We start from the raw sequence: 15,679 nt of genomic DNA on the forward strand, positions 1-15,679 counted from the left end.
CTGCACCATCTGATAATTCATCTTGATGGGTTAGATGTGATTAAGACCAATTACTAAGTGGAATGACCTGTTAATGGTTAGCATTGGTAACATATTTTGCTGGCTAAATATATCTTTTTCGGAACTATCTAGCAGCTTCCTCTGACTGCAGTCTTGCTGCTGCCTCCTTCACACTTCTGCTTCTTTGGTATAGATATTTCCCTGGGGTAATGGGCATGAGGGATAGTGAAAAACTGTCAGCAAACACAGAAGTATGTAGGTATCAATTGCAGGCCATCCTATTCACTGCTTCTTGTTGAAAATGTTAAGGAAGTCCAAAATAATGTTTGTGTATTTAAATAATTGACATTTTATTTTTAAAAAGTTCTCCTGCAGTTCTAAGGCATAAAGTATTAAAATTTTTCATTCAGATTTAATTATTACAACATTTAGTACCATATACAATTAACCAAACCAGAAATGCATTTGATAAATGGATTGGGCAGGTTTTAAATATTAATTTGTATATCTGTAGATGAATTTTCCTTATTGTTAAAAGAAAATGGAGTTCAACATCAATTCTATTCCTTTGTTGATGTTTTTACAGAGGTATGTACTAAAAGTCTCGTATATAATTAAGTACAAGAGAATTGAAAAATTTAGTCATAGTAATGTCATTCAATTGTTGAAATGCTTTTGAGTTATATGCAACATATAGCAATCATTTTGTGAAAATGATTTTTTATGATCTTTTATCTGACAATGACATCATGTCCTCCCTCCATTTTGTTCAAGCCAAATATTAGGAAACACTTGACTTGCAAACAAATTTTTTATCTGATTATTAGAATAATTCCTTTTTTACAGTATTTATATTGAACCAATGTTTTGGTTTGCCTTTTATTTCATTCTCAGAGATTTTTTCCTCTCTGGGACAATGTATCAAAATAAGATTCTGGATGGTTGGGAGAAGAGCAATGTTGAAAGTAGAAGAGGGAAAGGAAGTCAACCCTTCTTAAGCAGGTTAATTTTAAAGAAGACCATTAATTTTAGATTTCCATGCCTGTGTATCCTTGGAAGGTACCTAGAGGTATAAACAGCCTTCTTTGAAGACCACTATTTACACTACAACTAATCCAAATTTTATTCTTTATGACTCTAACTTTCTGATCATAATCTCTAGAGCAGGTTTACATAATTCTTGTAGGGCTTCTCTTAGTAAATTTAGTAGGAGTCAGAGGAAATCTTGCTTTCATACTTCATTTATATGTATCACTGGAAGCCTTAGCTCCCTTGGGATTGTCAGCATACAAATATTGTCAGGGCATATAGGAACTATATGCCCCCCACCCCACCAAACACCACACATATGCACACACATACACATTGTTGGAATGGTTTTAAAATCAATTTAAATATCAGGCAGTGGTTGTTGAGCAAGGCATAATCCTAACTAAAGCTGAAAATTGAGAAGAGGCATATGGAGAGAGATTATTAACACTTTTAAGGTTTTACAAGTTGTCCTAATATGTAGGGCACAGATAAAAGTGTAAAACAGAGAAGTTTTTGAAACCAAAAAGGGCAGCCACTTGACAGTGACTAACATATTTTAAATCATTAATTAGTAGAGTACAATGGCAACACTGATGTTGAATTTGATATTTGCAGTCAAACTTTGCTTTTTTTTTTTTTTTGCTAGCTCCTCCTTTTCTGTTATTCTATCAGATGTTTTTTTGGTAATTCTTGAAGCTGGTGCTGCTTTTAAGTTTCCATAATGACATTCCTTCCCTTTCAGTCTCTTGAACATACTCTTACTCTAATTTGTTCACCTCCTGATGCTTAAAGCACCTGCATTTCAAAATTTCTGTGACATCTGCAAGCACAGTTCTTCATAAACATGAAGTACTTCGCTCTTCAATATTGCACAGTATCTCTCCATCCATTGATAACTTTGCTTAGAGTTATGTTTCGGAAAGTGACTAAATCCTGAAAGCCTGGTAAAAATCCACATGTAAAAAGTATGTCAGGTCAAATTGGACATTCGCATTGCTAAAGGACCATTTACTTAATAAAAATGTCAATAAAGATAAAATAACATTTGATTTACCCTAAGGGCCAATATAACCTCTGGCAAATTCATCTTTTTAAAGTCAAGATACTCCTTTGGTATACACTGAAGTCTATGACCTAAATTTGGTTAGTTCTAAAGTGATGAATTTTAGGTTTGTCTGAAGAGAAGTAATTTTCAATTATATTCTTAATGTGTTTATGTTTAGTATTTTTTAAATTATAACCTGAACAAAAGCAATGGTTTTCATAATTGCTTGACAATGAACATAACAACAAATTAAATTTAGATAATCCAAGTCAAAGTTAATAATTCACAAAGAAAGTAAGTTGGTATTACTAAATTTTACTTATATACTAAACGATATTAATGAATTGTTTTCTGGTACAGGAAATACACATATCAGAGCTTTTTACTGCAGTTATTTGTTAAAAGAATAGATATATCCAATTTAGTTCTGCATTTTCAATTTCAATTTCATTTTCTTCTAGAAAAAACTAAAAAGATTAAACTTAAAAACAGGCAAATAAAACAATTTTCCTGATAATTGATGGAAAATGAAATTGCTTCTGAATTTTTCTGTCTACAAAATCAATGGCTAGAAGCAAACAGAAATTGCAAACCTTGTTCTGTTTTATGAAACAAAGTTTCTTTACTCTGGGAGCAAAATAGACTCTGCTGGGATAGGTTCAATGGCATTGGAGTCAGAATGCTGTGTTGCTCACAGATAGAAAATACTATAACCATAATTTTTCCTTATGTTCAAGGACAAGTACTGCAGGCAAAACCCTGGGGAGGACAGTGCCTTACTCTGGGAGAGTCAATGATGCAAACTGCTTCTGAAGTTGGCTGTGAAGTTTTGAAAACTGGTCAAATGATTTTTCTGTCAGGCTTGTTTCATTGTTACTGTGTTTCACCCGGATTAGATACAGCTGCAGAAAATAAATAAGACAAAAATCAAAAGGTGGAATTATCAACCTGTGATACATTTTTAAATCTGGTTTCGTGTGAGCTAAACAAAGCAAGAACTTTTCTGCAAAAAGTCATTGCAAGAGCTAAAAGATGCAATTTGTAAAGGCAAAATTACCTATAAACACAGTATATAAAAATATCATAATCTTATGTGCTGGGAACAGACTGCCTAATTTCTGCTCTTTTTTACATGTGGACACTTTAATTAGCTCTTGATTTATAGTCTACCACAGGGCAGGAACTGTTCTCTTTGATGGTTCTCTACTAATAGCTCTAGTTGTTATGATTTCTCCTTAGAACATTCTCTTTTAATGGCACTTCTGCTCAAACTGTAACTGATTTTTCATTTGCATAGTAAAAAAATATCATGATGTAAGGAAGGATGCGTAGCATAGTGAAGGGAAGTCTGAGATGAAGTCAAATGATATTTAGGTCAAAATGATAGTGTTGACTTACATTACTAGTTTTCTTGCTGAACCCTAAAATTGTCGCTCTTTGAATTGCCCTGGTTGCATTCAGCATACAGGATTCCTGGGGAAAAGTCTGTGAAGTAGATTTAGCAGGACTTATGGCTGTCATTTGTGCAAGTGTATGGATCAAGTTATTTAACTTAACAGGGAAGCACTCCAGACTTTCCTTTATTTTCCTAGAGAAATGAAAAAGAAGATAGTGAGTAACATTTTCCTGAGTTGACTCATTTAATTTAAGATTTGTTTTCTTGTGTTTGTTAGATGTGGAGGAAAAAGTCGAGAACCATTTCTGTTTATTTGGAGCCCAAATATTAAATGTTATTTTTATAAACCCCAAGTCCACATCTTGAGTTGTTAGCAGATTTAAAAGAAACCCACTTGGTGAAATAGAAAAATAATTGTAGGAGCACCTGGGTGGCTCAGTTGTTAAGCGTCTGCCTTCGGCTCAGGGTCCCAGGGATGGGATCGAGTCCCACATCGGGCTTCCTGCTCCGCGGGAGGCCTGCTTCTCTCTCTCCCTCTCCCACTCCCCCCCCCTGCTTGTGCTCCCTCTCTTGCTGTGTTTCTTTCTGTCAAATAAATAAAAAAATAAAATCTTAAAAAAAAAGAAGAAACATAATTGTAATTTTGTATTTTGACTTATTTTAGGTTTGTTTTCTATTTTGAGGAATGATTCATTTAAAATTTAATTTTAGTTTATAATTATTTAAAATACTTGAATGATTCCAGGAGTTAAAGCTACAGAACAGTGTATAGTCCAAGAAGCTGAGCATCCATTCTTGTAATCTCTGTATTATTCCTTCTTTTCCCCATATTTAAATATTTTAAAAAAATATGGTTTAACTTTTACTGCTTTTTCATTTTATTTTTATATATAGTTGTGTTCTTCTTTAAACTATGTGGCAAAAAAGTTGCATATGACATACTATATTTAATATACAGTATGCTATATGAATTATTTTTCACCCTGTGGTCTTTGGTTTGGTTTCGATGTGTTTCTGCTTTTTAAAGTCCTTTTTTTTTTTTCTTGTATTTGAGGTTTGCAATTGTGTTCCAATGATATAAATACCTTTTTTTTTGACATATAATGTATTTGTTTCAGAGGTACAGGTCTGTGATTCAACAGTCTTGCACAATTCACAGCGCTCACCGTAGCACATACCCTCCCCAGTGTCCATCACCCAGCCACCTCCTCCCTCCCACGCCCCTCCACTCCAGCAACCCTCAGTTTGCTTCCTGAGATTAAGAGTCTCTTATGGTTTGTCTCCCTCTCTGGTTACGTCTTGTTTCATTTTCCCCTCCCTTCCCCTATGCTCCTCTGTCTTGTTTCTCAAGTTCCTCCTATCAGTGAGATCATACGATGCTTGTCTTTCTCTGAGTGACTTATTTCGCTTAGAGTCATACCCTCTAGTTCCATCCACGTCGTTGCAAATGGCAGGATTTCATTTTTTTTGGTGGCTGCCTGAGATATAAATATCTTCATATACTGTTCTCTCTCCCGTCTGTACCCTCTTCTCTGGTACGTGATTTGCAGAGTTGTCCTTTTGATCCCAGTCAATACTATAAAGCAAGTGGTGTGCTTATTCTGTTCTTCACATGTGCTTCTCATTCCACTTCCATTTTTCATAGAGCTATTCTATTTACACTGTATAGTGTCTGTACTATACATACTACATCGTCTCTCTTCTAACTGTCATTAAATCTTAAATTTTCTACCAGGCATTATGTCCACATCTCTGTCATTTTGACTACCTGAAGCTCATTCTCTACTAAATTCCTCAGAAAGTGCTTCAAAGAAGTAAGTTTCTGAATTTTGGATGTTGACAATAGTTTGTGGCTTGACTTGAAAGTCAGTTTGTCTAGATACATCATCCTTGGCTCACATTTTTTCTCCCTCTTTTTTTAAAAAAGGATTTTATTTATTTATTTGAGAGAGAACAAGCACAAGTGGGGGAAGGGAGAGGGAGAAGCAGACTCCCCGCTGAGCAGGGAGCCCGACATGGGGCTCCATCCCAGGACCTCAGATCATTACGTGAGCCAAAGGCAAATGCTTAACCAACTGAGCCACCCGGGAGCCACTCACATTTTCTTCTTTGAGTGCCATAAAAACATCATTCCATTTTCTTTTGGAATAAAGAATTAGTATCCAAAACTGATAATATACTACACTTCTTTTTTTTTTTTTTTTTTTTTTTTTTTTTACTACACTTTTTTCTCTTATAAATAATTTGGGTTTTTGCTGGATGCTTGAAGGAAGTTTCTTTTTCTTCAGAGTCCAATAGTTTTTCTAAAATGTGTTTCAGGTTGGTTATTATAGGTAATTTTCCCAAATATTTAATGTGTTTTAATGTAATTTCAAGTCTTTTGACTTCAGAAAATGTAATTATGATACTAGTATTTATTAAAACACTAAATAAAGGGGCATCTGGGTGGCTCTGTCAGTTAAGCGTCTGACTCTTGGTTTTGCCTCAGGTCATGGTCTCAGGGTCCTAAGGCTGAGCCCTGATTTGGGCAGCATGGAGCCTGCTCGAGATTCTCTCTCTCCCTTTCCACCAGCACTCTCATACTCTCTGTCTCTCTAAAATAAATAAATAAATCTTTTAAAAAATACTAAATAAATAATTTAGCCTTGATACCATTTTAATATATTATTTTGGTTTTCCTTTTCAGGGAGTTTCATTATATATATATATATATATGTTGGATTTTCACTGCTTTTATTTTAAAAGTCCTCTTTTTGTTCATCTTTTTCTCTGGAGGCATCTGTTATATTGTCATGTTTATTCTGTGTTCCTTCTGGTTTGCCTTTAAAATTGTTTTCTTTTCCCAGAAATGAACCCACAACTATATGGCCAACTAATCTTTGACAAAGCAGGAAAGAATATCCAGTGGGAAAAGTCTCTTCAACACATGGTTTGGGAAAACTGGACCAACAACATGCAAAAGAATGAAACTAGACCACTTTCTTACACCACACACAAAAATAAATTCAAAATCGATCAAAGACCTAAATGTGAGACCTGAAACCATAAAAATCCTGGAAAAAAACACAGGCAGTAACTTCTTTGACATTGGCTATAGCACCTTCTTTCTAGATGTCTTCTGAGGTGAGGGAAACAAAAGCAAAAATAAACTATTTGGATTTCATCAAAATAAAAAGTTTCTGCACAGTGAAGCAAACAATCAACAAAAGTAAAAGGCAACCTATGGAATGGGAGAAGGTATTTGCAAATGACATATCTAATAAAGGTTTAGTATCCAAAATATATAAAGAGCTTCTAAAACTCAATACCCCAAACCGAAATAACCCAGTTTAAAAATGGACAGAACACATGAAAAGACATTTTTCAAAGAATGTATACATTTGGCTAACAGACACATGGAAAGATGATCAACATCACTTATCATTAAGGAAATGCAAACCAAAACTATAATGAAGTATCACCTCACACCTGTCAGAATGTCTAAAATCAACAACACAAGAAACAACAGGTGTTGGCTAGGATGTGGAGAAAGGGGAACCCTCTTGCACTGTGGGTGGGAACGCAAATTGCTGCAGCCACTGTGGAAAACAGTTTGGAGGCTCTTTAAAAAGTTAAAAATAGAACAACCCTATGGCCCAGCCATTACACTACTGAGTATTTACCCAAAGAATACAAAAATACTAATTGAAAGTGATACATGTATGCCAATGTTTATAGCAACATTATCTACGATAACCAAATCATAGAAAGAGCCCACATGTCCATCGACTGATGAATGGATAAAGATGTGGTATATATATATATATATATATATACACACACACACATATATATATATATAATGGAGTATTATTCAGCCATAAAAAGAATGAAATCTTGTCCATTGCAATGATGGATGGAGCTAGAAACTATTAAGCTAAGCAAAATAGGTCAGTCAGAGAATGATAAATACCGTATGATTTCACTCAGATGTAGAATTTAAGAAACGAAACAAATAAGCAAAGGGGAAAGAAAGAGAGAGAGCATTCCAAAAAACAGAGTCTTAACTATAGAGAACAATCTGATGGTGACCAGAAAGGAGGTGGGTGGAGGGACGGGTTAAATAAGTGATGGGGATTAAGGTGTGCACTTATGATGGGCACCAGGTGTTGTATGGAAGTGTTGATTCACTATAAATTAACTAATATTACACTGTATGACCTGCAACTAATAGTACATGTATTTTAACTAACTGGTATTTAATAAAAATGAAAAAATGCAATTAAAAATTATGTTTTCTTTTATTTTTCTTTCTTGGGTTCAATCACCTCATTTCTGAGTTTTTCTAATTGTGATATATATTGTTCTTTCATGTCATTATCATTGTCTTGATTTCTTTTTAGCTCAATTTGAAATATAAGGATACAGTTTCTTCCTTTGGTGGGAATATCTTTCTGGCATACTTTATTGTACGGATTTCGTTTTACATCTTATTTCTTTATTTCTCATTATAATTTTGTATGACGTTCAAACATGATCCATTTTGCTTACTCATTTTATTTTATTTTAATTTTATTATGTTATGTTAATCACCATACATTACATCATTGCTTGTTCATTTTAATATGAAATTAGCATTCCTGAACTTTTAGGAAGGAGTAGAGGGGTTTTTGAGGGTCTGAAGCTCCCTTTTCCTTGTTATAAAAACAGTGATAAAAAAATGTTGTTTCATATTTTCTGAGATATGCTTCTTTTGCTTATCCCCTCACCCCCAATTTTTTCTGGACTTTGGTTTTCCTTTTCTCCCGTAATCTTTCTCCTCTCATCTTGGAGTATACATCTGGGCAGTTTCTCTTCAGTGTAGGACTTTTTCCTGGGAGGAAGCTCCAGTTACCTCCGAAAGCTCATAAAGTCCTCTGACCTTTTCAGATCTGCCACCGAACACTTGCCCTTCCCCGTGAATTAGAATGTGTAAAAATTCTTCCCAGTGTTAGCTGCTGTTATCAAATTGATCTGCTCAGCTTTCCAGTGAGTACCTGTGCGGTCTTTGGAGTCGTGTTCTCAGGTCGATCAGATGACCTATTTCTTCTTTAGCTTCTTCCCATGACATGCTGATACACAGGTCTTATAGCTGAATGGTTTGTCCTACCTGCTTGTATTTTAGGGTTCTCGGGAATACTTTGTTGCATAGTTTTGCTGTAGATATTGTCCATAGTTTTTGAGTTTTGCTACCCTATTTGATATGTCTGTTTTATTTGGAAGAGATTCAGGAACATTAAAAAACTTGACTTGTTATAATATATAATTCAAGCAACACAGTAAAATATGAAGTAAAATGGGAAAGTTTCCCTTCATCCTTCCTCCAGTGCCACTCTCCTCCAGAAATAACTGCTAGAAACAATTTGATATTATTCTTTTGAGTTTTCTTTATACATCTGTGCAAACAAATAGATACACAGACATATATACACACTATCTTTACTCCTATACATGTCAGGTGCTATTCTAGTGTTGGATATAGCAGTGAATGACAGAAATTTCTCCCTTTATAGAGTTTATATAATGTGAAATTCAGACTATAATGAAATAAACATTTAAAAATAAAGGATTTGAGAAGGTAATATATGCTGTAAAGGACACTAAAGACCTTGATTTGCCGAGTGTAGGCCATGGCGATTTGTGATGGAGGACATTCGAAGCAGAAACAATAGCTAGTCCGGAAACTCAGAGGTAGATGGGCGACTGGTGTTTGGCAGATGGCAGAGAATGGCTGATAGAGTGAGGAAGGGAAGAATGGAATTAGACAGACAAAAAGAGCACCATTTTGTAAGGATTGTGATGTGGCGTGAGATAGAAGTAAAAAAAGACAGGAGTCAAAAATCACAATTCTAAGCAATGTTGTAATCTGCTATTTTAACTTAGTAATATATTTTGAAAGAAAAATTTTATAGTAAGTGGTGCATAGTAGGTGACTCCAAAATATCTGTTGAATGAGCAATCTTTCTAATTCAGAACACAGAGTTAGACCTAGTTTTGAGATGACCACACAATATCTGAAAGTATAGATGTACAGTCATAAATCTAACCATTTTTTTTAATTGCAAAGACTATTCTTTCCTTGCTGATTCAATTTTGTCCAATACTAAGCCTCTATATATGCCTAGGCCTGCTTCTGGCTTCTTTATTGTGTTGCACTTGTCATTTGTCCATTTCTGTGTCAATACTATACTTCCTTAAAACCTGGAACTTATAATAAGTCTTGAAATCCACAGATTCTTTTATCGTCTTCTTTTTTACGTGTTTTTTCACTATTTTAGGCCCTCTAATCTCCCAAATATATTCTATTTTTATTTTATTTTATTTTATTTAAATTCAAGTTAGTTAACATATAGTGTGGTATTGGTTTCAGGAGTAGAATTTAGTGATTCATCACTTATATATAACCCCCAGTGCTCATCAAATGCCCCCCAAAAATGCCTTCCTTAATGCTCATTACCCATTTAGCCCATCCCTCTATCCACCACCTCTCCAGCAACCCCGTTTATTTTCTATATTTAAGTGTCTCTTATGATTTGCCTCCTTCTCTGTTTTTGTCTTATTTTATTTTTCCTTCCCTTCCCCTATGTTCATCTGTTTTGTTTCTTAATCCACGTGAGTGAAATCATGTACTTGTCTTTCTGTCTCATTTCTCTTAGCATAATATACTCTAGTTCCATCTACATTGTGGCAAATGGCAAGATTTCATTCTTTGTGATCGTAGAGTAATATTCCACTGTATATATATCTTTATCTATCTATCTATCTATCATCTATCTATCTATCTATCTATCTATCTATCTATCTATCATCTATCTATCTATCTATCTATATCACATCTTCTTTATCCATTCATGGACATTTGGGCTCTTTCTATAATTTGGTTATTGTTGATAGTGCTGCTATAAACATTGGGGTGCCTGTGACCCTTTGAATCATCATTTTTGTATCCTTTGGATAAATACCTTGTAGTACAATTGCTGGGTTGTAGGGGAGTTCTATTTTTAACTTTTTGAGGAAACTTCATACTGTTTTCCAGAGTGGCTGCACCAGTTTGCATTCCCACCAACAGTGCGGGAGGGTTCCCCTTTCTCTGCATGCTCACCAACATCTGTTGTTTACAGTTGTTAATTTTAGCCACTCTGACAAGTGTGAGGTGATATATCATGGTGGTTTTGATTTGTATTTTCCTGATGATGAGTGACGTTGAGCATCTTTTCATGTGTCTGTTAGCCTTCTGGATGTCTTCTTTGGAAAAGTGTCTATTCATGTCTTCTGGCCGTTTCTTTTTTTTTTTAAGATTTTATTTATTTATTTGACAGAGAGACACAGCGAGAGAGGGAACACAAGCAAGGGGAGTGGGAGAGGGAGGAGCAGGCTTCCCGCAGAGCAGGGAGTCTGATGCAGGGCTTGATCTCAGGACCCTGGGATCATGACCTGAGCTGAAGGCAAACGCTTAACGACTGAGCCACCCAGGCGCCCCTCTTCTGCCCATTTCTTAGCTAGATTATTTGTTTTTGGGTGTTGAATTTGATAAGTTCTTTATAGATTTTGGATATTAACTGTTTATCTGATATGTCATTTGCAAATACCTTCTTCCATAGAATTGGCTTATCAAGCTCACCCATACAAAAAATAAATGTGTAAGGATTTGAGTGGTATTGCATTGAAAGTATAAATCAATTTGGGTGGAATTAACATCTTTACAATATTAAGACATGCACCTGGTAAGCATGGTAGATTTCTTCATTTAGTTAAGTCTTGTTTTACATCTCTCTTTATGAGTTTAAATTTTTTTCCTGTGAAAATTTTGCATGTCTTTTGTTAGATTTATTCCCTAATTGAACACATATTTGTTAATGGCAAATTGTAAATGCTATCTTTTCCTAAATTTTAACCAACATATGATAATATGTGAGTAGATTTTATGATTTTTTTGTTGTTGTTTATTCATTTGTGACAGAGAGAGAGACAGAGAATGAGCAGGAGAGAGAAAGGTAGCGGAAAAAGGAGAAGCAGACTCCTCACTGAGCCAGGAGCCCAAAGTGGGGCTCGACTCCAGGACCCTGAAATCATGACTTGAGTTGAAGGCAGATGCTTAACCATCTGAGCCACTCAGGCGCCCTGTAAGTAGATTTTAAACTCTCATTGATTTTAACAATATTTCTGTATGATCTTTTGAAATTTGTATGGACACACTCGTGTAATCTGCAAAAATGATAGTTTTTGTTACCTTTGCACTGCTAAGACCCAGATCAATGTTAAATGGAAGTGGTGATAGCAAACATTTTTGGTTTGTTCCTGATTACAAAGAAGTTTTCAATGTTTCACCATTAAGTATAATGTTTTCTGTTCAGTTTTAGCTAAGGACATTCCTTTCTATTTCTGGAGTTTTTAAGAGACAAGTAATTATAAATTTTACTAACTACATTTTCTGTATCTATTGAGGTGATCATATAACGTTTCCCCTTTAATCTTTTTCACTCAGTCTTGACTGTTTATCTTGTAACTACTTACCTTACTGACTCTTGTTATTCCATTTATTTTATCTTCTTTGTTGTCTTATTCAAATGGAAAATAACAATATACTAAAACTGAAGCATAAGGCTTTACTTATCAATATAAAGGCATTATTATCATTTTCCTGACATTAATGGGAATGCTTGCAATTTTCCACTTTTAAAAGTATGATGTTTATCTAAGTTTCCTTCTATTCTGAGCTTAATAAAATTTTCTAAGAGGAATGGATGTTGAACATAATTAAATACGACTTTCTGGGTTGGCATTTATCAAAGTTTTCATGCAATGCCTTCTTTAGACTAATTTGTCATGTCCTCAGTGTTAACAATGTAGTTCAATAATGTTTAATAATTTTCTCCTCAATTTTAGAAAGCTTCAAACCCATTTATCTTGTTCTGGTATTAGACTCTTTAAGTAAATTCCAAAATTTTCCATTATTATACATCAATCTAGGCCAAAATTTGTTAAATAAGTTAAAATATGACTCTGATCATTATTCATTTCCACATTGTTCATGTTCTTAAAGATATTCTTTGCCTTTATGAATTTATGGGTATATTGTATAATATAAAACATTCATTTCTTTTCTCATTCATAGTTTAAAGAATGAAGATAATAATAGTAGTATGAGTACAATGCTAATCATGATTTATGGAGACCCAGCCATTCATTCATTCATTCAACAAATATTTGCTGAACATATTTCATGTATTTTGGTGGAAACTCTAGGGTGACAGCATGTACTCTCTTCTCATGAAGATCTGCTATGAACCATATGTCCTAAGTTCTGATGTACTCACCTTCACAAAATCTCAACTACATCCATGCCTTACCCCTACATTGTCCAAACAGTTAAGATCTAAGAAGACTTGAGATGAAGGATGAACTTTTATGATAAGCCTATAGTTTTAGGGTAGACTTTCATCTAAATCCATCTCTTATCTCATAGGTGACAGATTTAACAGGTCAGATAGAATAGTGCTTTTTAATATGACCCAATCTGGTACTGGGGACCTGAGAGTAGTAGGTTACAGGCCTCTGCAAGGATCTGATTTATGTAGGTGGTAGCCCTATGATTTATTTTGTTTAATGGCAGCATCAGCAGGATTATACTTTGGAGTATCCTCATATTACAGGTTCAAAGCCCCAGCTGGAAGGACCCAGTTCTTAAATTTCTTAGGAGAAACCTCCAGATCACCCTGATAAACACTTTTAACTCTCTGCCAGGCACTGTTCTATGTGCTGGGACATAGAGGTAGAGAAAAATCAGATTTCTGCCCTCAGGGAGTCTATATTCTTTGGCAAGCACTGCATTGAATGCCGTATGTTAATCTTTTCATCCTTATAAGAAAATAGTAAAATTGTTTTAGCAGTTGATTAAAAAAAAAGACCAAGAAAGGTTAAATGAATACCAAAGGTGACATTATTTAGAAGGTAGTAATGAAAATTTCAACTCATATTTATCTGATTCCCGTCTTTGCTCTCATTGTGGATTATTTATAATAAACATTCTTTCAACTTTGTCTTTAAGATTAGTCAATTAAATAGATTTAGCATGCAATTCTTATGTGGAATAAAGGCACTAAAATAATGATCCTTTAATTTTTACATAAAAACAACCCTTAGAAAAACATTTAACGGTATTTTTTATAGCCAGGGAACATAGTCCAAAGGGTTATACAATAACCATAAAATCTTAAGCCTTATGTCCTATCTTAAACTGTACAAAGTCTATACTGCTTCATAATATATTCACCTTTTCATATGACATAAATATTTTAAATTGCTTATCATTAGAAGCAACTGCTACGAACATGTTTCCTAGCTATGTGTGTGTGTGTGTGAATGAGCAATTGAGTTTATCAGTCTCAGAAAACTGGGTTGAATCCAGGAGGTCTGATCTTCCACATCAGGTTCAACATTCAGAGAACAGTAGTTTTTTTTTTTCCTCAGATTAAATATTGTAATATTTTTTGAACTCGCATTTATACAATATGTGACCATAAGGGGCAAATGTTTTTCACTGCTTTGTGAGCCACATCAGAACAACCACCAAGGAGAGGTGTCTATAATGCTGTGGAATGCCAGTTGAGCAAAGTTTCTGAGGCAACAGGATGGAAATTTCAAGAATATATTCCTATTGCTGAAGTTATTTATATCATTTTGTGGTTTGATGGAATACCTGTTTTACTAGCCAGTCTCTTTAATAGTCTCAGGGAAATATTTTCAAAAGACTTTATCTGTGAAGGAATTTGTTTAAGAACATTCTTATTTTACCATTGACTCTGTAATTTTATCATATATAAATAGAAGAGTTTCAAGTGACTCATACTCCCCATGAACAAATTTCTTCATCTAACCTCCAAACTTCATTTTCGTTGCGTTGATTTTGGCGTGTGTGATAAGTACACTACTTTTTTTTTCTTTTTATATTGGAGTTACTGATTGAATGTCCAGGTTTATGAGTCATTCTTAACGATTCAGAGGGAACAATGACTTAATACAACTCTGTCACAATTTCTTTTATTCCATGAAGAAAAATCATAGTTCAATGTTGAATTTGTAATCTCTAAAATATCTTCCCAAAACTTTCTCATATTTAGCCTGTAAAGTGCTCTATCAAGATAATTCCTACTTTGTTACAAGTTTATACTGGAACAATAAGTATTCAAACTCACATTTTTTAAACAAAAAACCAATACCATTCTGAAATGAATTCAGTAAATAATCATTGCTGATGCATCCTTGGTATACAATAAAACAAGTTCCTCTCTATGCATTTTTATTTTTAAAAATTCAAGATTGTCTGACATGAAAAATAGATGACTGGCTACACATGTATGTACACATGTATGAACACAAAAATTTAAGCTTCATGTTCTAACTTTTAAATAAAATTGATATTATGAAAGAATATCTCATGGTAATCCTTGTGGTTTTGATGGCCTGGCACCCTAATTTGAGATACATGGTTATAAGCATTTAGATATTTTCTTGTTAAACATTTAGATGTTTGGATATTTTCTTACCACATTCTTTCACCTAACCTGAAGACACTAAGTTAAAAAAAATCTATATTTATCTGTTATCAGAGCATTAAGAGTCCCACATGTAAGATTTTTCACCATGTGAAAAATTACCATGTGATTTTGCTTAAGGTCCTGGGAAGAGCATCTATTATGCAAGAAATCAATTTTGCTCTATACTGAACTCACTTATTAGTTCTGCCCATGATCTCAAGAAAGTCAATTAGCTACCAGGAGACTCAGTTGTTTCATCTATAAAACATAGGTGATGACTAAACCATGCCGTTCCCCCAAGACTGTTGACAGAATTGAATTAGGTAACATATGAAAAGTAATTGGAAATAGAATAATATTATGCAAATATTATTTCAGAAAGCTTACTACTAAATAAGTAAAGAAAGGAATATATATGAGCCCAAAAGGTAGAAACTACATAGAGGGATACAAAAGAAAACAAATGTGCAGATTTATGTTTTTTTGGAAAATGACTTGTGGTAAACTCTTGAAATCCTACAAAAAATAAATTAGATAATGGTTAAAACAAGGGGCAGGTTTATCTTTCTTTCTTTTCTTCCTTTTTTTTTTCCTTTTCTCTTGCTTCCTTGTTTAAAACTTAGCTTACAAAAAACAAAAACAAAACAAAAC

The 15,679-nt window shown here is 34.1% G+C and overlaps 1 protein-coding gene across 1 annotated transcript in view; it reads right to left on the minus strand.

The window, feature by feature from the left end:
* Positions 1 to 15,679, minus strand: part of PIK3C2G (phosphatidylinositol-4-phosphate 3-kinase catalytic subunit type 2 gamma) — a 364,908-nt gene that overhangs the window by 68,271 nt on the left and 280,958 nt on the right. The window contains exons 27-28 of the mRNA XM_025879676.2: positions 3,476 to 3,665; positions 2,858 to 2,979 (exon numbers count right to left, since the gene is read on the minus strand). Coding sequence (XP_025735461.1) covers positions 2,858 to 2,979; positions 3,476 to 3,665 — 312 coding nt within the window. The remainder of the gene's footprint in view (positions 1 to 2,857; positions 2,980 to 3,475; positions 3,666 to 15,679) is intronic.

Source organism: Callorhinus ursinus, unplaced genomic scaffold, assembly GCF_003265705.2.
Source record: "Callorhinus ursinus isolate GAN/ISIS: 27379988/994484 unplaced genomic scaffold, GSC_fseal_2.0 scaffold27, whole genome shotgun sequence".
In the NCBI taxonomy this organism is placed as follows: domain Eukaryota; kingdom Metazoa; phylum Chordata; class Mammalia; order Carnivora; family Otariidae; genus Callorhinus; species Callorhinus ursinus.